Raw genomic sequence first — 25,327 nt, 5'->3', positions numbered from 1 at the left:
ATGGTTAATGGAAATCATCGAAACTGAAACGAAAAGAAAAAAAAAGTTTTAAAAAAAGGAGAACATCTGAGAGCCCTGGGACGATGACAGCCAGCCTGACCTGTGTGTCGTCAGGGTCCCAGAGGGAGAAGACGACTGTGCATTCGTCCGAGTAGGACAGGAGGGCAGCTTGAGTGAAGTGAAGCTGCAAAGCCTTCCCTCCTGCCTCGGATTTTCCTTTTGACCTCCAGGCTTTGAGCCTTGGGGGTGGGTGATGGGCAAGGAGAGGGTGGAGAGACATTTCAGGTCTGATTTCATGTATATTGGGAAAAGCTGAGTGCTGCGGAGAGCTGGAGAGAGGAGAGCAGACCGAGGAAGGGGAAGGAGCGGAAGCAGAAAGGGGAGAATCCAGAACAAGCTTAGGACATTTGAGATTTGGAGAGAGGAAGTGAATCCTTATAAGTAGCTCCTGAGGTTTGATTTGCTGGGGAGAGGGTGAGACTATTAAAAAACTTTTTTTTTTTTTTTAATTCTGCAAGTGGAATATCCTTGTGAGTGACTTTTATTTTCAGTCTGGGGGAGGTTTCTTTTGAGAGCTCTTGAGAGTTTAGCTAAACTGCTTTATAATATTGGTGCCTCAGCATCCATGCTGTGTGGCCAGGCAGCTTGTGAGAGTCTGGACCTGACCCTCGGCCTTCCTGGAGCACGTGCAGAGTCACAAACACAGGTGAGTTCCTGTTGTGACCCTCCCCCAGCGGCCTAGGTGACAGCTGCTCCGGGCCCCCCAGAGCCTTCCCTTGTATACCTTTTAGGTAAACCTCCCATGAAGTTGACCAAAACCTGCTCTTTGGGGTTCAAGTTGACCAATCCGGACTTAGCCCGGGAATTCCAAAGCCCTCCACCCACGCCTAAGGGCATGTCCATCAGGTCCGGCCACCTCTCTGCCTGCAGTCGGCCTTGACCTCCCCGTGTGGCCCCACGAGGTGCGCCGTGGACCTCCTCCATGACCCGTGAGTCATGAACTTCTCTATTTCAATTTCTCTCAGGGTCTGTGGTTGAACCTCGGCTCCCTTTCCAACACTCAGGGTTCTTCTTAACAAATGTTAATTCCCCAAAGTCACCAGAGCCTCTGGTAGTGAATTGTTGGGTTGGATTTTTAAAAATTGAGGGTGGTTTGTCAGGTGCCATATCCACGCCGTCTCCTAAACACGCCCTCCTGGCCTCCTCACCTACCACACCTTGAGGGGTTTACTCTCAGCATCCCTTCCTCTGAGAGGCGGGACCCTGGATCCAGATCTCACAGCCACTAGGCCAGGGGTCTGGATCCTGGTGAACAGCCTCAACAGAAGGATGTTTGTGCGAGGCTTAATTAAAAAGCAGCTTTTGCCTACGCTATTTCACTGAATGTCCACAGTGCTTTGAATCACGTTTCCTTTGGTGGAAGTAGGGGATGTCGGACTTGGACTGGTGTTTCTTGGATTCTGACTCCATGCTAAGCCAGGAACACAGACAGCACAGCCCTGTGGGGACCACATTTGCTCAGACAGTTGGGGTAGAAATGGAGAGAGATGACAGACCAGGGCAGCTAGTGCCCCTAGTGGTGGAGTAGAGGTGGGCGTCGGCGTGAACGCAGAGATGTGATAAAAATGAACCGGATTGTCTCTGTTCCCAAGGTGCTTCAAGTCTGCGCCCCTTTTTCTTTTTTTAAAGCTATTTGTATGAACTTCTGCTCACAGGCACTGCCTGTGGAGGCTCTAGGTTCAGCTCCAGGCTTTGTGGCAGAAAGAAAGGGAGCACAGACCCATGTGTCCGGCTCCTCCCCAAAGCAGACAAGAGCCAGACGAAACTGAAGAAACGCATGATGGGATACCATAGTGACTGAGGGCCAAACGCTGGCCCCACAGGACCTGCTGTGGGGACGTTAGAAAAGGAAGAACCTTATGGTTTCAGTTTATTAGGGCCAGTATCTGGAACATTAGGACTTCAGTCCTATTAGAAGGATCAAATGTCAATGAGACCTCTCAGGAGACAGGAATAGTCAGGTGTCATGGAACCAAATGAGTTCTGGAACAAAATTCCCCCAAGAAGCAAACCACTCCCTTGTCTTGGATCACCTCCACATATTTAATAAGTAGGGATCCCCTTCTGCTGTTCCCCTAAGAAGATGAGCATCCTTTGACATTAGTAATTTATGCAACAAATTTTTTTTTATGTGATAAAGCATACTGGATTGGTCAAAAAGTTCATTTGGGGATTCTGTAAGATCTTATGGAAAAACTCGAACAAACTTTTGGCCAACCCAACACACATTGAACCACATTTTTTAAAAAAGATAAAGATGCCCTGTTCATCCTTGATTAATGTAATTTCCATGCCCAGGCTCCATTTTAAGGCAGCAAAAATATCACAGGTGGGCCTCAAAAGAAAACAAGTCAAACTCTGCCTTCCTGGATAAGCATCCTCAGAGAACGGCCAACCTGCATCTTCCATAGATAATTTTTTAAAAAAAAGAAAGAAAACATGCCTCAATGACTTACATGACATCTTTCAAAATGTGAAGATCTGCTAACACTTTGGTAAAGGATTCTTGACTCTGTTCCTCATCACCAACAAAATCGTCACGAATGCCTCCCATTTCCTTCAGTAAAAAGGCAATTTGTTCGACACACATATCATCTTTGAGGAAAGGAAGTCGGGCCTTTGACATGAAACAGTAAAAACATTACTCTGACATTTCATTTAAAGCACCTGTTCAGACCCTGAATGCTCTCTACTCTCCCTTTCGGTGATTTTGAGAGTTCTCTGATGAGGGCTTTCCTGGTGGTCCAGGGGTTAAGAATCTGCCTTGTGGGGAGTGCAAGATGGTGGAGACATAGGTGTACATGGAGTACATCTCTCTCCACGGATACATCAGGAATACACCTTCAGACACAGGAGTGCTCACAGAACATCACCTGATGGCAGACAGGAGTACCTGACCACCGGAAAAGAATCTGCCTTGGTGGTGCAGGGCACACTGGTTCAATCCCTGGTCCAGGAAGATCCCACATGCCGTGGACCAACTCAGCCTGTGTGACACGACTCCTGAGCCCATGTGCGACACCTACTGAAGCCTGTGTGCCCTGGAGCTCCGTTCCACAACAAAAGAAGCCACCGCAGTGAGAAGCCTGCACCATAACTAGAGAAGAGCCCTGGCTCTCTGCAACTTAGAGGAAGCTGTGCACAGCAATGAGGACCCAGCACAGCCAAAAATAAACATTTTTTATTAAAAAAAAAAAGAATGATCCAGTTAGTTTGCTGAAAGTTAAATTCTCTGCTGACTCAGAATGGAGGAAAATACACTTAGAATCAATAGTTTTCATCGGAGATGCCTGGGCCAGTGCAGGCACTGACCAGGAAACAGTTAAAGTGCATTTCAGAGCAAAGATGAGAAGATGACAGTGAAAGAGATTTGTGAGTGTTTCATTAACCAATAGTATCTTTTATTCATCACCATGTCTACTGGTGATCAAAACTCATCAGAAAGGAAAACAATGACTTGATTTCCCCACTGCACTTCCATCCTTCCCACCACCCTCCCTAAGGAAAATGAAATTACTTACATGAGGAGGGCTTGCACTTGACACAAATAAATGTTCTGGTTCTAGATTATATTTTTCTTTCAGATGTAGTGCAGTAAAAAAAGCAATATAAGATCCCATACTACATTTGGGGAAGAAAAACATGACAATAACTATTCAATGAAATTCATAATACATCAGAAGTCCACAAGAACTCATAAACACAGCAATGATCATGAAACAGACCGAAGGAGAGCTTACATTAGTTGAATAATAGCTAACTTATTTGTAAATGGTAGGTTTTCAATGATTTGCAGCAACATCAGCAGTGTTTCAAGACATCCTAGATAATTCAGACTAAGATGGAATACTGATTTCCACCATGTCTTGAAATTAATTTAAATTTCCTTTCCTCCCTGAAAGATAGATGTCACTATGTATTTAATATTTATCAGCAGTTTTCAAGGTATAGTCTGGGGACTTCCAGGAGTTCCTGTCACCTTTTCAGGTGGTCTGTGAGGTTAAAGCCATTTTTAGAATATTGTTAAAATGTTTCCCTTTTAAACTCTCATTTTCTTTTTTTAGGAGAGCATAGTTGAGTTTTCCATACACCACGTGTGTCATGGGTTATCAGCACAGTTGGAATGCAAAAGAGAGAATCTTAGCTGCCTTCTAATAAGCCAGACATGTGTGCCAGAGTGTACCAAATGTGTGCCAAAGTGTAAAATAGTGCCACTCTTCTCACAGTGCTTTTTTGGGAAAATACAGTCTTGCATAAAGTATGTATTCTTTATAGCAGCATATAAGGGGATTATTAATGTTAAGTATCTTGAAAGTTTCATAGTTTTATTTTCTAATATGGTAAATATTGATGGATAAACCACACATAAAATCTCGTTGATCCCCTCAATGCTTCCAGAAGTATTGGGTTGGCCAAAAGGTTTGTCTGGGTTTCTCCATACCATGTTACAGAAACACCTGAACGAACCTTTTGGTCAACCCAGTATTAAAGCAATGCCAGGAGTAAAAAGTTTGTGAACTGCTGTAGACATTACGTAGTTATATTTTGTAGACAGTATTGATCAAGAACATTTTTTGCAACTATCTTCAAGCAATGAACAAAGGAAACTCAGTTCCATGGTCATTGCCGCTGGAGTGTAAGCTGAAGGTGATTTGGAAATTTCTATCAAGTGCTCTATCAATGTGTATGTCATTAACCTAAATTCTGGACATGTGGTCCTTAAGAAATTTATAAGAAATGTATACTAAATTTTCTACAAAAATGTCATCAAAGTGCTTTTATAACAGAAAAAAAGATAGAAGTAATTCTTCTCTTAAAAGGAATTGACAAAATCATCTTGCAGCGATTACAGATCTCCATAGCAATAGTTTAAGTGGGGGGAAAAATTAGGAAGAAATATAAAATAGGATCCCAACACGCAAAAATACTATGGAGCCACATCAAAATTCTGAAGGATTATCTGGGATAATGGATACTTTGATTTTTCTTTTTTTTTTTTTTTTTGCTCAATCGTATCTGTAAATATATATAATACAGGAGCCAAAATGTACTGAGTCCTTACCATAATTAATACCAAGTAATTTATGGTTATTATTCATTTAATCCTCAGAAATGGAGCCATTATCATTCCGGCTTCCCAGAGGAAGAAACTTAATTCAGAAACCCAAGGAAGTTGCCAAAGGTCAAACTGAGTAAGAGGCAGACAGAATTCTGATATTTATGATTTAACCTTAAAATCCTACAGATTAGCTTAAGAAATACATACTCTTTATATCCTTTTTAATTTTAAAAATAAATGGGATACACGTTGCTGCTAGAGACTTGATTTTACAAATCTTAATGCTTTCTGCCTAAAAGGGAAAAAAAGTCAGATGATTGTACAGACTGGCCAATTGTAAGAGCCGTGGCTGGTCAGAGTTACCCAACATGCTGGGGCTATTTTCAAAAGAGAAGATACCAAGAGAAGCCTAGGATCTACACACTCCTGAAGGAGAGGTTTCCATTCATTTCAGCACTAGGCCTTTCCATCTTTTCGGTCCCTACTAGGACTTCTTTCAGTCTGACTTTCTCATTTGAGAAGAGCTCTAACCATACTGAATCCATCATTCTTTCAAGCAGTGGTGAAACATCAAAACCAAACTAAAACAAAGGCACACATCCCAGAAGACACAGAGGACAACGTTAACCATGGATCTGTGGTGGAAAAAAGTCCCCCAAATGTTTTTCAAAACAGAGGTTTAAAAACAACAACAATAAAAAAAAAAAAAAAAAACGGAGGTTAAATACCTGTGGCCAAAAAATGCAAAATTTTCACCCTGCATGATTGGCAGTAGGGCACAGGCAATTTCATCAACCACCTGATGCATGTCACTTGCAAAAGGTTCGTCAAGCCGACTTTCTCTCCCAGCAAGCCGTATGGCATGCACTGGAAGTAAAGGAAGACGGTTAATGTGTGCAGATGGTGGGAGGGTTGCTGTGATACTGTGAAAGGGCTTAAGTTAATATGGTGGGAAGAGTTTCAAAGATGTGAATAATATTAGTCAAATGTAAGGAGAGAAACATTTTAGAATTTGCTGATTAAATAACACAAGCTATAGCAGACTACATATCTGAAAAATACTCTCCAACATTTAGAATTTTTTAAAAAACGTTTAGAAACACTGGATGAATCACATGCATGCAGAGTTTGGCTCACACTAAGGTAAATGGTATAACTAGAAAAGAGAAAAAATAAGAGGGAATTAAAAATTCCAGTCAGGAGCCCATTACACAGAGTGAAGTAAGCCAGAAAGATAAACACCAATACAGTATACTAATGCATATATATGGAATTTAGAAAGATGGTAACAATAACCCTATATGCAAAACAGAAAAAGAGACACAGGTGTATAGAACAGACTTTTGGACTCTATGGGAGAAGGCGAGGGTGGGATGATCTGAGAGAATAGCATCGAAACATGTATATTATCAAGTGTGAAACAGATCGCCAGTCCAGGTTGGATGCATGAGACAAGTGCTCGGGGCTGGTGCACTGGGATGACCCAGAGGGATGGGATGGGGAGGGAGGTGGGAGGGGGGGGGTCAGGATGGGGAACACATGTAAATCCATGGCTGATTCATGTCAATGTATGGCAAAAACCACTACAATATTGTAAAGTAATTAGCCTCCAACTAATAAAAATAAATGAAAAAAAAAAAACTGGAAAAAATAAAAATAAAAAAAATAAAAATTCCAGTCATGAGCCTATGCTAACAGAATGATTGTCTATGGCTTCTTGTTGTTCAGTCGCTTAGTTGTGTCTAACTCTTTGCGACCCTACGGACTGCTGCACACCAGGCTTCCCTGTCCTTCATCTCCCGGAGCTTGCTCAAACTCGTGTCCATCGAGTTGGTCATGCCATCCAACCATCTCATCCTCTGTCATCCCCTTCTCCTCCTGCCTTCAATCTTCCCCAGCATCAGGGTCTTTTCCAATGAATCAGTTCTTTGCATCAGGTGGCCAAAGTACTGGAGTTTCAGCTTCAGCATCAGTCCTTCCAATGAATATTCAGAACTGATTTCCTTTAGGATTGATTGGTTGGATCTCCTTGCAGAACAAGGGACTCTCAAGAATCTTCTCCAGTACCACAGTTCAAAAGCATCAATTCTTCAGAGCTCAGCTTTCTTTATGGTCCAACTCTCATATCCATACATGACTACTGGAAAAACCATAGCTTTGAAGAGACCGACCTTTGTCAGCAAAGTAATGTCTCTGCTTTTTAATATGCTGTCTAGGTTGGTCATAGCTTTTCTTCCAAGAAGCAAGCCTCTTTTAATTTCATGACTGCAATCACCATCTGCAGTGATTTTGGAGACCAGGAAAATAAAGTCTGTCACTGTTTCCATTGTTTTCCCATCTATTTGCCATGATGTGATGGGACTGGATGCCATGATCTTTGTTTTTTGAATGTTGAGTTTTACGCCAGCTCTTTCACTCTCCTCTTTCACTTTCATCAAGAGGTTCTTGATGAGGTTCCTCTTCACTTTCTGCCATAATGGTGGTGTCATCTGCATATCTGAGTTTACTGATATTTCTCGCAGCAATCTTGATTCCAGATTGTGCTTTGTCCAGCCCGGCATTTCACGTGATGTACTCTGCATATAAGTTAAATAAGCAGGGTGGCAATATACAGCCTTGATGTACTCCTTTCCCAATTTGGAACCAGTCCATTGTTCCATGTCTGTTTCTAACTGTTGTGTCTTGACCTGCATACAGGTTTCTCAGGAGGCAGGTAAGATGGTCTGGTATTCGCATGTCTTAAGAGTTTTCCACAATTTGTTGTTATCCACACAGTCAAAGGCTTTAGCATAGTCAACGAAGCAGATGTTTTCCTGGAATTCTCTTGCTTTTTCTTTGATCCAACGGGTGTTGGCAATTTGGTCTCTGCCTTTTCTAAATCCAGCTTGAACATCTGGAAGTTCTCGGTTCATGTGCTGTTGAAGCCTAGTTTGGAGAATTTCGAGCATTATTTTGCTAGCGTGTGAAATGAGTGCAATTGTGCGTAGTTTGAACATTCTTTGGCATTCCCTTTGTTTTGGATTGGCATGAAAACTGACCTTTTCCAGTCCTGAAGCCACTGCTGGGTTTTCCAAATTTGCTGGCATACTGAGTATAGCACTTTAACATCATCATCTTTTAGGATTTGAAACAGCTCAGTAGGAACTCCATCACCTACACTAGCTTTGTTTGTAGTGATGCTTCCTAAGGCCCACTTGACTTTGCATTCCAGGATGTCCAGGACTCTAGGTGAGTGATCACACCATTGTGGCTTGTATCAGGAATATAAGACACCAAGTTTCCAGGGTGGCTGAGAAGGACAAGGCATTGAAGTGCCTTAAATTTATGAGAAAGGCAAATAGACCAATGGCACAGAATAGAGAGCTTAGAGATAGACGACATACGTGTGGGAACTTACTTTTTGACTGTGTTGACATTTAAAATCAGTGGGAAGGAAAGTGTAGGTCTCTGAATAACCAAGTCAGCTGATTATTAACCTAGCTCTTACATGATATAGAAAAGTCAATTCTAGCTTGAATATGACAAAATGATTCATATCAATGTATGACAAAACCCACTGGGAAAAAAAAATTGATAGAAGAAAATATTGGCAAATAACTTGGTGACTGACAGTTAGGGTATACTTTTTACAGTAAGCCGTAAGAAGTGCAAACTTTAAGAGAGATAAACTTGACTATATTAAAATTTAAGACTTCCATGGATCAAAAGACAACATGTGAAGAAAGAAATGGCATAGACTGGGAAAGACATTTTAACCTCCACTACCTAAAAAATTAGGGTCATAAATATGTAAAGAATTTCTAGACATCAATAAAAAGAAGAGAATCAATTGGAAAAGTAAGCATAAGAATCTGATGAGAAACTCACAGGAAATGAAGCATAAATAGAAATATGAGTTTGAGCAAAATCCAGGAGATTGTGAAGGACAGGGAAGGGTGGCCTGCTGCAGGAGTCCATGGGGTGGCAAGGAGTCGGACACAACTGAGAGACTGAGCAACAGCAAGAATATATACATAAGAAAAACGCCCAGGCGCATCTATAGCAAGGATTGCTCCGTTTAAAATCAGAGGAATTTATCTTGTAATTGGAAGTTGTACCTTTTGACCACCTTCACCCCTTTCTTCCAATCACTTCTGTTCTCTGAATTTGTTCTTTTAGATTCCACATATAAGTGATACCATATAGTATTTGTCTTTCTCTGTCTGACTTATTTCACTTAGTACAATGCCCTTAAGATCCATCCATGATGTTGCAAATGGCAGGATTTCCTTCTTTTCAGCTCAGTATTAACTATTATTTCATTATCTGTCTATCTAGATATCACGTTTTCTATATCATTCATCCATCAGTGGACACTTAGGTTGCTTCCATGTCTTGGCTATTGTAAGTAATGCTCTAATGAACATGGGACGTGTAGCTATCTCTTTGAGATAACCAGTTTTGTTTCTTTCAATATATACCCAGAAGTGGAATTGCTGGATCACATGGTAGTTCTATTTTTAATTTTTTGAGGAACTTCCATACTGTTTGCCAGAGTAACTTCACTAATTCATATTCCTACCAACAGTGCACAAGGGTTCCCTTTTCCCCGTGTCCTCATCAATGCTTTTGTCATTTTGGGAACCAGCATTTTAACAGGTGTGAGGTGATACCTTGTGGTTTTGATTTGCATTTCCCTGATGATGAGTGATGTTGAGCATCTTTTCATGTACCTGTTGGCCATGTAAGTTGTCTTTCAGAAAACATCTATTCAGTTCCTCTGTTTATTCAGTTTTAAAATCATTGTTTTTTGGTATTGAGTTGTATGAGTTCCTTATATGTTTTAGCTATTAACTCCTTCTTAGGGGTTTTATTTGCAAATATTTTCTCCCATTTGGTAGGTTGCTTTTTCATTTTGCTGATTCTTTTGTGGTGCAGAAGCTTTTTAGTTTGGAGTCATCTTGTTTATTTATCTTACTTTTGTGTTTGGGCTGTAGGTGTCATCTCTGAAAAATCGTAACCAAGATTAATGTCAAGGAGCTTTTTCTTTGTTTCCTTCTAGGAGATTTATAATTTCAGGTCTTATGTTTGAGTCTTTAATTCTTTTTGAGTTAATTTTTTGAGTGAGTGATGAGAGTGGTCTAGTTTCATTCTTCTGTGAATATCCAGCTTTCCCTGCACCATTTATTGAAGAGACTGTCTTTTCTGTGGGCTTTCCTGGTGGCTCAGCTGGTAAAGAATCCACCTGCAATGCAGGAGACCTGGGTTCGATCCCTGCGTTGGGAAGACCCCCTGGAGGAGGGCATGGCAGCCCACTCCAGTATTCTGGCTGGGAGAATTCCATGGACTGTACAGTCCTTGGGGTTGCAAAGCATCCAACAAAACTGAGCGACTTTCATATCGCTCTCGTCAAATGTTTGTTGACTATGTATTTGGGAGGTTATCTCTGGACTTTCAATTCTATTGCATTTGCCTGTGTGTCTGTTTTTATGCCAAAGGATACTATTTTGATTACTATGAATACATTCTAGGGATATAATGTACCACATGGTGACTATAGTTAACAATATTGTATTGCATATTTGAAAATTGCTAAGAGAATAGATCCAAAAAATTATCACAGGAAAGATAACTGAAACTATTTAAGAGGATAGATGTTAACTAAACATACATGATGATCATTTCACAATACATACATGTCAAGCTATGTGGTTCAGCTTAAACTTATTCACCATGTGCAGGCATGTGTGTGTGTGTGAGTGCGCTCAGTCACTCAGTCATGATGACTCTTTCAACCCCATGGACTGTAGCCCGCCAGGCTCCACTGTCCATGGAATTTTTTAGGCAAGAGTATTGGAGCGAGTTGCCATTTCCTCCTCCAAGGGATCTTCCCAATCCAGGGATTGAACCTGCGTCTCTTGCGTTTCCTGCCTTAGCAGATGGATTCTTTACCACTGTGCCACCTAGGAAGCCCCAAGCTTCTTCAGTCATTTACATCTCAATAACATTGGAAATAATAGAACAAAATCAGAATAATTTCATGCACAGATTGGCAAAAAATTTAAAGTCTTGGCAATAACAGTGTTGTCAAGGGTATAAAGGGATTCGAATTTTCATGTGCTGCTTTGGCAGTATAAATCTTTGCAGTTCCTTTGGAGGACAGTTTGAAGTAGAGACATTCCTATTCCAATACCCAGAAATTCCACCTTTAAGTATAGACTTTTACCCATGCATGCATGAACACATACAGTTGCCCCTTGAACAACAAGAGTTTGAACTGGGAGAGTCCACTTATATGCAGATTTTTTTTCAATAGTAAGTATACAGTACTACAAGAAATGCAGCTGGTTAATTCCACAGATGCTGAACCCTGAAAACAGAGGGCCAACTACTCATTATACATGGATTCTCAACTGTGTAGAGGTTCAGCATCCCTAACCCCTGCACTATTTAAAGGTCAACTGTATATGAGACTGCTCACAGAAGTTATTACACATAGCAGAAAAAGACCTTAATACCTACAAAGAGAAGACTAGACACATATAGTCACACAGTGGAATAATATATACTAGTTAAAAGTCAGTGAAGTAGAGAGTCACATATTCAAGGGATGAATCTCAGAAAAACAGAGGGGAAAAAAGCAAGCTTCAGAGGAACATTTACAGTATGTTACATTTATATAAAGTCAGAAAAATATGTGAAATATCTATCTTAGACTGTCAACTGTTGATTGAAAACCTCATACGAAATTACCTTCAATAATTTGTAAAATATATTTATATATTAGTAACAGGGCTCTCTTCTTCTAGTGCATGGGTTTTGGGGAGACCTCCATGGCAGAGTGTTGGTACCTGGAAATGGAGAGAAAGGGGCTTGGAAAGCATGAGGGAGCAGAGTTGTAGTGGCTGAGAAAGGCACCTTGGAAAGGGAGGAACATCCCTTGGAGGCCTGATGGCAAAAATAAAGAAGGAAGTGACTGAAGATAAGAGCCCCACAGATGCCAGGTAGCATCAAAGAATCAGAAGAATGAACCCCCCCCAACTCCACAGTGTCCTTTATTTATAAACTGCACTTCACTTATAGTGACAGAAGAGGGCACCCTTGAACTAATAAACAGAGTAAGCAACTAATTGCCTCGGGCTACCCCCTGCTGACGGAGAAGGCAATGGCACCCCACTCCAGTACTCTTGCCTGGAGAATCCCATGGACGGAGGAGCCTGGTAGGCTGCAGTCCATGGGGTCGCGAAGAGTCGGACACGACTGAGAGACTTCACTTTCACTTTTCACTTTCGTGCATTGGAGAAGGAAATGGCAACCCACTCCAGTGTTTTTGCCTGGAGAATCCCAGGGACGGGGGAGCCTGGTGGGCTGCCGTCTATGGGGTTGCACAGACAGAAGCGACTTAGCAGCAGCAGCAGCACCCCCTGCTGAATGACCTGGGTGGTTTTTCGTTTTTTCATACAGGATTTTTTTTTTTTTTTTTATTTTTAAATTTCTGGGGTAGTTTAAACTCATACATGGTTCAATATTCAAGAGGTACAAAAAGGCTTGCAATGCAAGAATCTCTCCAAATCTTGCTCTTAGCCACCTAGTTATCCAGCTGCTGCTGCTAAGGGCAATCAAAGGTATCAATTATTAATATAAGCCTTGAAAGGTATTTTATGCATATGTTAAATGTAAGTTCATTTCCTTCCTCATCCCCTCCTTACAAAAATGTAGTGTATGAGTCCCACTGTTTAAGAACATGAGTTTATTCCTCAAAACATCTCAAAGTTCCAGAATGACCTGTTTTTGTGGGTCAGGAAAATCCAACATACTTCATCATGAGTAGAAGCATAACACACAAAACAAAGTAAGAGTCAAACTTTTTCAGCTAATGATTGAAGATGCTTTTTAAAAAGCTCACAAAGCAAAGCAAACAACACAAAACTCTAATATAAATTCAAATGAGAAATTGCAGACATGAAAAAACACTATAACTCAGAAATTGAAAATCCTGAACAGAAATAGTCAGACAGTTGCACAAAGGGGTGACAGAATACTGGAAAGAAATTGATTAAAGGGACAAAAATTATTTTTAAAATGACTGAATGTTGTCTGCGAGGTAATAGATGCAATGTATTTAAATGGATATGGAGGACAGGAATAAAAGAGCTGGGAATAAGAAAACAAAGAAAAAAGGAAAAGAGCCCAAAAGAAGGTGATAATCACAAAAGTCAGAAAGTGTTCCAACACAGGAACAAATGGTGACTCTCAAGAAAGGTAAACAAACTAAAATACTGGTAAAGAACTAATATTTGAAATTATAATCCATGTAAATGTCCCTGAAATATAATGACATGAAACTGTGTGTTGAAGATAATTGAGGAAACTGGGTGAGGCATAGTTGAGAACAACTTTGCAACTTTTCCATAAATCTAAACCATTTTAAAAAATAGTTGTATTTTTAAAAGATTAACAGAGATCTTAATCAAAAGTAAAAATAAAATCTGAAGCAAATATTTCAAAAAGTAGTATTGAAAAGGCAGTAGTAATTGATACTTGATGGTTTCTTAGACTACGCTATTGAACCAACTTTCCAGGATCTAGGACCTAGAGAGTGTCATCTCTAGTGAGGATAACGCTTACTTACTTGAGACACTTCACTCAGAGATTGTCGTCTTCCCTGGTAGGGGAGATGACAATCTCTGAGTGAAGTCAGACACAGGAAGACAAATATATGGTATTGCTTATATGTGAAATCTAAAAAACTATAAATGAACTTATTTACAAGACAGATGTGGAGTCACAGATGGAAAAAATAAACTTACCAAGGGATAAGAGGGCTATAAACTGGGAGACTGGGGTTGACATGTATACACTACTAAATATAAAATAAGTAACTAATAAGAACCTGCTGTATAGCACGGAGACCTCTACTCAATACTCTGTAATAGCCTATATGTGAAAAGAGTCTATAAAAAAAGAAAAGAGTCCATATAGGTATAACTGAGTCCCTTTGCTACACACCTGAAACTAACACAGCATTGTAAATCAACTATAATCCAATAAAAAAATTTTTTTAATGTCTTACAGCAGAAAAATCCTCTCATTGAACAGGTAGGGAAGCTGAATAACACGCACGCACAGTACCTGTTTGAAGGCATCATTGAACTGCTGGGGCAACCTGGACCTCCCTGAAGAGAGGAAAACTCTGGAGAAGTGAAGTGCAATTTCTCCAGCCTCTTTCCTGCTGTAGAGATATGTCAATTACCTGGTACAGGTTGCAAGTTCTAGACTGCAGGTGGAGGTCTACTTTTTCTTTTTAAGTTTCTGTTAGAATATAATTGCTTTACTTTTAAGAGGCCAAGAAGTCAGCAGCACTGTATATATTCCCACAGGGCTAGAGAGGGAAAAGTTGGAAAAGTGCAAGTCGCTCAGTCGTGTCTGACTCTTTGCAACCCCATGGACTATATGATCCATGGAATTCTCCAGGCCAGAATACTGGAGTGGGTAGCCTTTCCCTTCTCCAGGGGATCTTCCCAACCCAGCGATTGAACCCAGGTCTCCTGCATTGCAGGTGGATTCTCTACCAGCTGAGCCAAAAGCTGGAAAACAGTGCTGTAAAACAGTGCTGTAACGTCAGCCAAGAATTAGATGCTGTGACCTCAGATATAAGGGACTTCCGTGGTGGGTTAGACTATAAACCATCTATTGCAAGGTAGGAGATCTGGGTCTGATCCCTGGGTGAGGAAGATCCCCTGGAGAAGAAAACGGCAACCCACTCCAGTATTCTCACCTAAAGAATCTCATAAACAGAGGAACCTGGCAGACTACAGTCCATGGGGGTCCCAAAGAGTTGGACACAACTGAGCGACTTACAGTTTCAGAGAGGTAAGAGGTACAGTGTTTTGTCCCTCAAGGCTTTTGACTTATCTTAAGCTACCCATGTCCGGGAATAAGAAAATATAATCAGAAAATGACTTAAAAGAAGAGTGGTGTTTAATTCACTTTCATGCTGCTGTGAGAAAAAAAATTCAAGTTCACAGTCCACCAATAAGAAAGTACCTGGGACAGGGGCTTTCCAGGTGGCTCAGTGGTAAAGAATCCACTTGCCAATGCATGAGACGCGGGTTCGATCTCTGGGTCAGGAAGATCTTTTGGAGAAGGAAATAGCAATCTATTTCAGTATTCTTGCCTGGGTAATCCCATGGACAGAGGCTGATGGGCTGCAGTCCATGGAATCGCAAAAGAGTCAGACATGACTTAGAGACTAAACAACAACAATAAAAAAGGAAAGAAAGAAAATTCCTAAGACAGACAGGGTAATAGACAGAGAGACAAGGGGCGTAAAAAAGTTGAACAGAGTCTGAACAGAATCTCAGTGACCTATTGGCCTTAACAAATGGTATAACATGTTTAATTTGGTAACAGAAGATAGCAGAATTTCTTACTCTGGAAGTAGAAAAATGACAAAATTGCTCTTATTGAAGAGCAATCTTGAGTGTCTATTAATATTAACTATCCCCCAGTAAGGAAATCTGTATTGTTTGTATGTGCATGTTATCTGACCGTGCAAATTGCTGTAAAAGTTCACATACCTTCCACGGAATTAGGAATATCTTGGCCCCATTTGGCAAAGAAATTGGAGCCACCTCCTCCCCAAGGAAAGCAAACCAGCCTAAAAAGTGCATTACGATTCTGGTATAAGCAGTTCACAACTTTTTCATTCCTAGGGAGAAAATTCAAATATTTAACATGATGTAAAGTAAGTCCACCTGTCCTAACTGATTTAGGTGTGTTTTAACAGAAATTTTTATTCATTATAAGGAGACTGTATTCATATATAAAGGGATCACCTTTTTTTTTTCCCAACAAGAACAGCCAAAAAAATTTTTCGTGGATTCATTTTTAACAGTTAGTATATATAAACTTTGATAGATGTAAGTGAAATAGTCAAGTATCTATATGTAATATTTAGGAAATACATTTCATATGCACATTTAAAAGGGATAGACATGCTCATTTAGAAATCACCTTTTTCCCAATTCAGGGAATACTTGTATCTACACAGTTTTATCTCAATGTCTTCATGATTTCAGGTCATCTGTAAGTTTTCCAAAGCATGTAATTTTCACTCCCTTCTGAGTGTTAATTAAATACACCTTTTTGTATCTGCATATAATCATTGGAAATTTCACCACAGTGTCCAACTATCCTTCCACCTAGTATTCCAGATAATTGCTTTTTAAAAAATTCAATATATATATATTCAATATAAATATATGTACAAAACATTCAATATATATACGTTTGCATCATCCATAATTTAAACACTTCCTGTAAAGTCTTCACATTGATCATTAAATTATTTACAAAGTTATATAGTCTTGCCAAATGTGAGATAATCAACCCTACTATCATGATTAAATCTCTCTTGCCTCTCTCTTTTTTAAGTTCCCATTTAGTCAGTTGATCTCTGTGCTGTGTTGTGCTTAGTCACTCAGTCATGTCTGACTCTTTGTGACCCCATGGACTGTCACCCTCCAAGCTCCTCTGTCCATGGGGATTTTCCAGGCAAGAATACTGGAGTGGGTTGCCATGCCCTCCTCCAGGGGATCTTCCCAACTCAGGGACTGAACCCAGGTCTCCTGCATTGCAGGTGGGTTCTTTACCAGCTGAGCCACCAGAGAAGCCCAAGAATACTGGAGTGGGCAGCCTATCCCTCCTCCAGGGGATCTTCCCAACCCAGGAATTGAACCAGGGTCTCCTGCATTGCAGGTGGATTCTTTACTAGCTGAACTACCAGGGACGCACCCCCAGTTGATCTCTACAAGCATCCAAAACTAACAATGATTGAGATTTTGTCAGGTTTACATGTATTCCTTAAAGAGGATTTTGGTTTTCATGATAAAAATAATAGAACGCTACTAATTATGAGAAACTTTACACAAACTTAAGCATAAGTTAAAACCTTTCTTGGGGGGAAGAATAACTTATGGAGAAAAACTCCTTGGCTTGTATTAGGGCATTTATGTTAATAATAGCTAATTTAAAGAGAAAAAAGGGCATTTTTTTTTAAAGGTTTTTTAATGTGGGCCATTTTTAAAGTCTTGATTGAACTTGTTACAGTATGCTTTTTATGTTTTGGTTTTTTGGCAGCCATGGGACATGTGGGATCTTAGCTCCCTGACCAGGGATCAGGCCCACTGCACTGGAAGGCAGTGTCTTAACTACTGGATGGTCAGGGAAGTCCCCTCAAAGGGGTAATTTTAATGTTTTCTTTTGAAGAGGGACATTTTGTACTTGAGGCTACATTCCTTCTAACTAAAGGAGATCAATCCTGAGTGTTCATTGGAAGGACTGATGTTGAAGCTGAAACTCCAATACTTTGGCCACCTGATGCGAAGAGCTGGCTCATTTGAAAAGACCCTGATGCTGGGCAAGTTTGAGGGCAGGAGGAGAAGGGGATGACAGAGGATGAGATGGTTGGATGGCATCATCGACTCGATGGACATGGGTTTGGGTGGACTCCGGGAGTTGGTGATGGACAGGGAGGCCTGGTGTGCTGCAGTTCATGGGATCGCAAAGAGTCGGACACGACTGAGCGACTGAACTGAACTGAAATGATTATCAGCAAACTCACTGACCATGGATCAGCCCTAAATAAGAGCTTCATAGCTATCAACCATTTACTGGAAAAACACTAGAGTCATTTTTTAAAGGAGTACAAAACCTTCCATAGTGCCTTCCACAGTTTGGTAAAAACTGCATAGCTAATGGGTGAGTTTTCTGAATCTTATTTCTGGAAGCTATTGAAGAGTCTAGAAAAATGACTTGAATTCAACATTACTTTAAAACAAGTCCATATTTTTTAAAGCCAAGGAGCCCTACTTCAGTCTATTTCAATGACTTGCATTCTCATGAACAAAAATATCAGAATAAGTATAGCCTTGCCATACCTGAAGACTATGTAATCAGCAGAAGTAGTTCTGCTGATTACAGGAGTTCTATAAGGAAAACAATACAAAGCCATAAACACAAAATTAGGTTTAGACACTTTGATCATTGCTGTTTTTTTTAGTTGCTAAGTCATTTCCAACTCTGCAACCCCGTGGGCTATAGCCCTCCAGACTCCTCTGGCCATGGGATTTCTCAGGCAAGAATACTGGGTTACCATTTCCTTCTCCTGGAGATCTTCCCCACCCAGGGATCAAACCTGTGTCTCCTGTGTTGGCAGTCAGATTCTTTACCACTGAGCCACCAGCGAAACCGTTTGATCATTAGTTTCAAGATAAAACCACCTTTCTTTGCCTTGGGGGTGGGGGTAGGAGCTGCTCTTCACTTATTTAGAGCCGGGCCAGTGTCGCAGTGGGTCCTCAGAACCCACATTGATGGGGTGCCTACCCTCCACAGCAAACCCACGGTGAAGATCTCACAAGAAGGTAGTGCCTGGGAGGGTATTGCTCATTGCTGTGAAGCCTGGACAGTTAGCAGAACATTCTCATTCTTGGGCTCTTGCCTGTCCTCTGCCTCCGTCCAATCTCCTGTGTCTCCTGAGAAAAACAGACGCAGACCAAGAAAAGCTAACCTTCCCAAGCCAATCCTCTGGGTGGAAGCCTTCTGCCTGCACTTGCCTTCTCTTTGTCTTCCCCTTCTTCAGTTTTGGTTTCGGTTAAATCATAAAATTCTAAGACTTTAGAGTTGAGAGGTATTAGAGCAATCATTTAACCCACTATCAACAGCCTGATAGCTCAGTTGGTAAAGAATCCACCTGCAATACAGGAGACCCAGGTTTGATTCCTGAGTGGGGAAGACCTGCTGGAGAAGGGATAGGCTCACTCCAGTATTCTTGGGCTTCCCTTGTAGCTCAGCTGGTAAAGAATCCTCTCACAATGTGAGAGACCTGGGTTCGATCGCTGGGTTGGGAAGATCCCCTAGAGATGGGGAAGGCTACCCACTCCAGTATTCTGGCCTAGAGAATTCCATGGACTCTGTAGTCCATGGGGTCACAAAGAGTCAGACACGACTGAGCGACTTTCACTTTCAACAGCCTAGTGACTAAGGCTGTGGAAACAAAGAGATCTGAATTCAAACCCGTTGATACGACATTAGGAAAATGACCTGAGTGACTGAAAATCTCAATGTCCTCATCTATAAAATGAGGACAATCATAGCGTCTTCCTTACACTTTGATTAAATGTCTCAAAAATACTCAGCATGGTTTTAGGAACCCACAAAACAAAAATGAATGTTTTCTATTAATCCTGGTTTGACAGTTGGAGAAATTGAGGTCAAGAGACGTTAGGTTACTCGCCCAGGGTCACCCGGCCAGTGACAAGTCAGGAATTAGAACACAAGTCCTGTTTATCCTAAGAGCTATTTCCCCACTTTATCCTTCTTCTTGTTTTCTCAGCATCAACAAGCAACAAGTGGACCCATAAGTGGCAGGGAGTGGATAGCATACCTGGGAGGCTTCAGATGACAGAGCCAGGGACACAGACGTCTACTCTACTTCTGGATGTAAATGGAATCTTACTTTCACATTTGTAGCCAAGTCATGGATTTACAGTTTCACATTAAGCTCACCACCAAGTCAGTACCATTTTACACAGTGAGTAGTTGGTACCATTTACTATACCTTACAGGACTTCCCTAGCGGTCCAGTGGTTAAGACTCTGCACTTCCAGTGCAGGGTTCGGTCCCTTGTTGGGGAAACTAGGATCCCACATGGTGTGGCAAAAACACAAATACCTTGCACTAGGGAGAATGGCCATCAAATGAGGTCTCTCTGAGAAGCCCCTTCCCATGTAAAAGGGCAACCTCCAGAGGCAGAGTATTAGAGCACCTGGGATTGGAAAAACCCAGACTGCACACAGTGACATACCTGATTGTCTCAGCTTTGTCTCTGCTCTCCATTTGTTGAGGAAATGGTACAAAATTGCTGCTCTCAGGAACTTTCTGGCCAGTGCCAAATTCAATACCTCTTTGGATATAAAACCTCTGATCAGCCTCGAGCACACTTTGAAATCTGTTGATTATTGCTCCAAGCCCTATTTGAAAAAAAGAAAAAAAAGAGAAGAAATGGATTAGAAGCAACATGACAGATGTTATGTTGGAGTCGCCTGCCTCAGCTCACATTCAATCATCAGTAAGTGTTTCCATTAGCTGAACCCCTGGCTAGGACAGAGAAAGACAAAGATGCAACATTTCTAAAACTCTAGCTAGTAAATGCCCTGCAGCCAAATCAAACCAAGAACACTCAATACTGACTAGAAAATTGGGGTCTGAGGAGAGGTTTGAGTTTAAAATATTGGTGTCTTCATTTTCTAGATATTTACAAAATTTTAAAACTTAAGGAAGAATTAGGAGGTCTTAGAAAAACTTTACTGCTAATACCAAACTTCTGGGACGTCCCTGCTAGCTCAGTGGCTAAGAAACCACTTCCAAAGCAGGGGACATGGGTTCAACCCCTGGTCTGGAAAGATTCTATCTGCCATGGAGCATCTAAGCCCATGCCCCACAACTACTGAGCCCGTGTGCTCCCCAACAAGAGAGGCCACTGCAACAAGAAGCCCATGCACCGCAACAAAGAGTAGCCCCCACTCACTGCAACTAAAAAAATCGCACACACAGCAATGAAGACCAGTGCAACCAAAAATAAACAAATAAATAAAAAATGAAATATCAAACTTCCAACTCTGCAAGCTACAAATATTCAGAAAAGAAAGGAAGAATAATTACCCCCCCCAGTGGACTTTATCCTTTTACTTCCTAGAAGCTCCTTGAATCATGTCAAGGCCCTGGATCACTCAGCTGTGAGCCTCAGGAGTGTTCCCCGGAGACCAGGCTGATCTCTCAGTGTGCTGACTTCTTATAGTGCAGTGCAGAGCACCTGGAGGAACTGAAAGACCTGCTTAACTAGGGGAAGAGAGTTCCTGGAGGCGGGGATCAGCTTGTCACTCAGGTTGTTTTCTTAGTAAGAATGGCCTGGAGAAATTACAAATTCTCAAAAAACACCCCACCTGTATGATTCATTAGGATTCCACTGACTCCTTAAGTAAGGACATAAAATGCCAGAAGAGACGGCTTTGTCTACCAAGAAAAATTGGCAATCAGAGGTTGGATGCATATTTTTTGTGTTTATGACTGAAGGCTGTTACTGAGGGCTACAGAACGGCAGTAAAATGAGGCTAAATTCCACCAGCTGTTTTTAATAGAAATAAGTAAAACCTATTCTTCTTTCTGATATCATCTTATTTTTGACTTGGCACATTATAGGCAGGAGAAGTGTTTACTTTTACTTAATAGGTCTTCCCTGGTGGTCCAGTGGTTGAGAATTTGCCTACAAATACAGGGGACATGGGTTCAGTCTCTGGTCCAGGAAGATCCCACATGCCACAGAGCAGCTAAGCCTGTGTGCCACCGGTGCCAAAGCCTGCACACGCTAGAGTCTGCTCCACAACAACAGAAAGCACCACAACAAGAAGCCCATGCACCACAACTAGAGAGTAGCCTGCGCACAGCAACAAAGACCCATCGTAATCAAAAATAAATAAAAATTAAAAATTTACTCAATAGACTTTTTTTTTGACATGTCAATCGAGTAAATGTCAATTTACTCAGTTGACATTTTATTTCAATAGATATCACTGAAGTCCTGGGTCATTTCTCAACATTTGGAGTTATCCTCAGATAAAAGTGATAGTGACTCTGTCCTCAAGAAAAAAACAATAGAAGTGTCTATTTGATTGAAATCCTGGAGGAGAGAAGAGAGGGATGAGGTAGGGACAATATTCAGGAGACAGTGGCTTAGATTTTCCCACAACTGATACATTATACCAGTCCGAAGAGTAAAGATGCCCAGCACATTCTGAGCAGAATAGACTAAAAAGAAAAAAATGTATGTAATGATGAAACTGGAAAACAAAGACAAAGGGCAAATATTAAAAGCCCAGAGGATGAGGGGATGGACTATAATCTGGAAGGAACAGCAGAGTGGAAAGCTAGCACTAATCTCTTCAAGTGCTAAAAGAAAAATTGCTAAATTGGGATTTTCAGAACAACTCTCAAGGCAGGGAAAATCAGAAGAATCAGACTTGAAAGAGATCAAAACCTGGAGCAGAAGGATGTAAAACTCACCTCCCCCCAAGTCTACACAATGTTGGAAAGATGGTCTCTGCAATAAATGGTGCTGGGAAAACTGGACAGCTACATGTAAAAAAATGACACTAGATCATTCTTTAACTCCATACACAAAACTATGCTCAAAATGGATTCAAGGCCTAAATGTGAGACTGAACACTATAAAACTCCTGGAGGAAAACATAGGAAAAACACTCTGACATAAAGTGTAGCAACATCTTTTTTGACTCGTCTTCCAGAATAATGGAAATAAAAACAAAAATAAACAAATAGGGTCTACTTAAAAGCTTTTGCACAGCAAAGCAAACAATAAACAAAATGGAAAAACAACCAACAGATTGGGAGAAAGTATTTGCAAATGATGCAACCAATAAGGGATTAGTCTCCAAAATTTGCAAACAGCTCATGACACTTAACAGCCTCAAAAGAAATAACCTACTCAAAAAATGAGGAGAAAGCATAAATAGAAGACATTTCTCCAGAGAAGATATACAGATGGCCAATAGCACATGAAAAGACATTCAAGATCACTAAGTATTAGAGAAATGCAAATCAAAACTACAATGAGATATCACCTCACACCAGACAGAATGGCTATCATCAAAAAAGCCACAATCAATCAATGCTAGAGAGGGTATGGAGAAAAGGGCACCTCCTACACTGTTGAAAATTGCTAGTTTTCAGTTTAGCAAGTTGCATAGCATGGCCAAAAAAAAAAAAAAAAACCCAAATAAACAACAACATCAAAATCCAGATGCGGAAAAATTCCTATTGAAAGCTAACTGGAAAATAGCAGAAGGACTCCTGTAACAATCAAGGCTGTAAGAAAGATACACACATATTTGGGTAAAACAGGAAGAAAAACATTGGGTCAGGACCTGTGTCCCTTGAAGGGGGCTAAGAGGAGAAAGGGAATTGGACGTGTGGACGCTGCCCCAGGGAGTGAGCAGGTCAAGGCTCAGACTGAGCATCCCTGTCCTGGGGTCCTATGTGGAGAGACAAGCCCCCTTGCCTGGTTGGAGAATCTCTGGCACAGGTAAAAAGGCTGGAGCAGCCCGGACACCACTTAGGAATGCACAGGTGCTGGCTGGCCCCCAGGTAGGATGGGGAGAGGTCTTCCCCGACCACCTTGCTGTGTTCCCCAGCCTGCATGGAGCAAATGTAACAACACTCATATCAGGCAAAATAGACTAAAACAAAATCTATAACAAAAGGCAAAGGCATTATAAGTAAATCAATACAAGAAGAGGATATTACACACATAATACAGGAGCACCTAGCATATAAAGCAAATACTGAGACATAAAGGGAGAAATTAACAATAGTACAGTAATAGTAGTGTATTATTAGTATATTATTATTATAATAATACAATAGTAGTAGCATATTAGTAGTATAGTATTATTATAATAATGCATTAATACCCTCTGACATCAATGAAGAGATCGTCCAGATAGAAACTCAGGCAATAGTGGTCTTAAGTGACGCAGTACAGCAGTTGGACTTAATCTATAGGATATTGCATCCAAAATCAGCAGAAACATATTCTTCTCTTTTCTTCCCTAAAATTTTATTTATTTATTTTTGGCTGTGTGGGCTTTCTTTAGTTGTGGTGAGCAGGGGCAACTTTCTAGTTGCAGAATGTAGGCTTCAGTAGTTGCAGCATCCAGGCTCTAGGACAAAGGTTCAATAGTTGCAGTGCGTGGGCTTAAGTTTCACTACAACAAATGAGATCTTCCTAGATTTTGGATTGTACCCATGTTTCCTGCATTGGCAGGCAGATTCCTTATGACTGAGCCTCCAGGCAAGTCCTCAGCATCACTAATTACTGCTGCTACTGCTGCTAAGTTGCTTCAATTGTGTCCGACTCTTTGCAACCCCATAGACGGCAGTCCACCAGGCTCCTCTGTCCCTGGGATTCTCCAGGCAAGAATACTTGGAGTGGGTTGCCATTTCCTTCTCCAATGCACACATACATGCTAAGTCGCTTCAGTCATGTCCAACTCTCTGCAACCCCATGGACAGCAGCCCACCAGGCTCCTTTGTCTAGAGACATGCAAATCAAAACAACAATGCAATATCACCTCACACCTGTTAGTATGGCTGTCATCAAAAAGTCTACAAATAATAAATGTCAGTGAGGATGTGGAGAAAAGGGATCCCTTGTACACTGTTGGTGGAAATATAAATTGGTGCAACCGCCGTGGAAAACAGTAGAGGTTTGTCCACAGAGCTACCATATGATCCAGTATATATATATCTAGAAAAATGAAAACACTAATTTGAAAAGCTGCATCTAACCCAGTGTTTATAGCAGTACTATTTCCAGTATCCAAGACATGGAGGCAAGCTAAGTGCCCATCAACTGAGGAATGGATAAAGAAGGTATGATATAGAGATAGATGGGCTTCCCTGGTGCCTCAGACGGTAAAGAATCTGCCTGCAGTGCAGGAGCCCTGGGTTTGATTCCTGGGTTGGAAAGATCCCCTGAAAAAGGGGATCTCTACTCCAGTATTCTTGCCTGGAGAATTCCATGGACAGAGGATCCTGGCAGGCTACAGTCCATGGGGTTGCAAAGAGTTGGACATGACTGAGCAAATAACACTTTGACTTCATATATATAGATATCACAATGGAATATTACTTAGCCATAAAGAGGAATGAAATTCATGTTGCAATTTGCAGCAACACAAATAGACCTAAAGATTATAAAATAAGTTAGACAGAAAAAGACAAATACTGTATGATACCACTTATATATGGACTCTGAAAAATAATACAAATGAGAGTATATTCAAAACAGAAACAGATACATACGTATAGAAAAACCTTGGGGTTACCAAAGGGGAGAGGAAAGGGGGAGGAACAAATTAAGGATCTAGTGGTAAGAGATACAGACAACTAAGTATAAAGTAGAAAGCAACAAGGATATATTGTAAAGCACAGGGGATTATAGCCATGGTCTTGTACTAAAAATGGAGTATACTCTGCAAAAATACTGAATCACTCAACTATACACATGAAAATAATATAATATTGTAAATCAACTATACTTCAGGAAGCAGAAGCAGGGCAAAATAAAGACATTTTCAAGTGTCTTTTCTA

At 40.9% G+C, this 25,327-nt stretch overlaps 1 protein-coding gene across 1 annotated transcript in view; it reads right to left on the bottom strand.

Annotated features, from left to right (window-relative positions):
- LOC122681724 (S-acyl fatty acid synthase thioesterase, medium chain-like) overlaps nucleotides 1–25,327 on the bottom strand; it is a 32,609-nt gene that overhangs the window by 4,980 nt on the left and 2,302 nt on the right. The window contains exons 2-6 of the mRNA XM_043884155.1: nucleotides 19,965–20,130; nucleotides 15,679–15,809; nucleotides 5,848–5,986; nucleotides 3,582–3,681; nucleotides 2,517–2,677 (exon numbers count right to left, since the gene is read on the bottom strand). Of these exons, the coding sequence (XP_043740090.1) occupies nucleotides 2,517–2,677; nucleotides 3,582–3,681; nucleotides 5,848–5,986; nucleotides 15,679–15,809; nucleotides 19,965–19,996 (563 nt within the window). The 5' untranslated portion in view covers nucleotides 19,997–20,130. The remainder of the gene's footprint in view (nucleotides 1–2,516; nucleotides 2,678–3,581; nucleotides 3,682–5,847; nucleotides 5,987–15,678; nucleotides 15,810–19,964; nucleotides 20,131–25,327) is intronic.

This window comes from Cervus elaphus, chromosome 23 (assembly GCF_910594005.1).
Source record: "Cervus elaphus chromosome 23, mCerEla1.1, whole genome shotgun sequence".
Taxonomy (NCBI): Eukaryota; Metazoa; Chordata; class Mammalia; order Artiodactyla; family Cervidae; genus Cervus; species Cervus elaphus.
The sequence above is the reverse complement of the archived record's forward strand: the minus strand, read 5'-3'. Positions and strand labels throughout refer to the sequence as shown.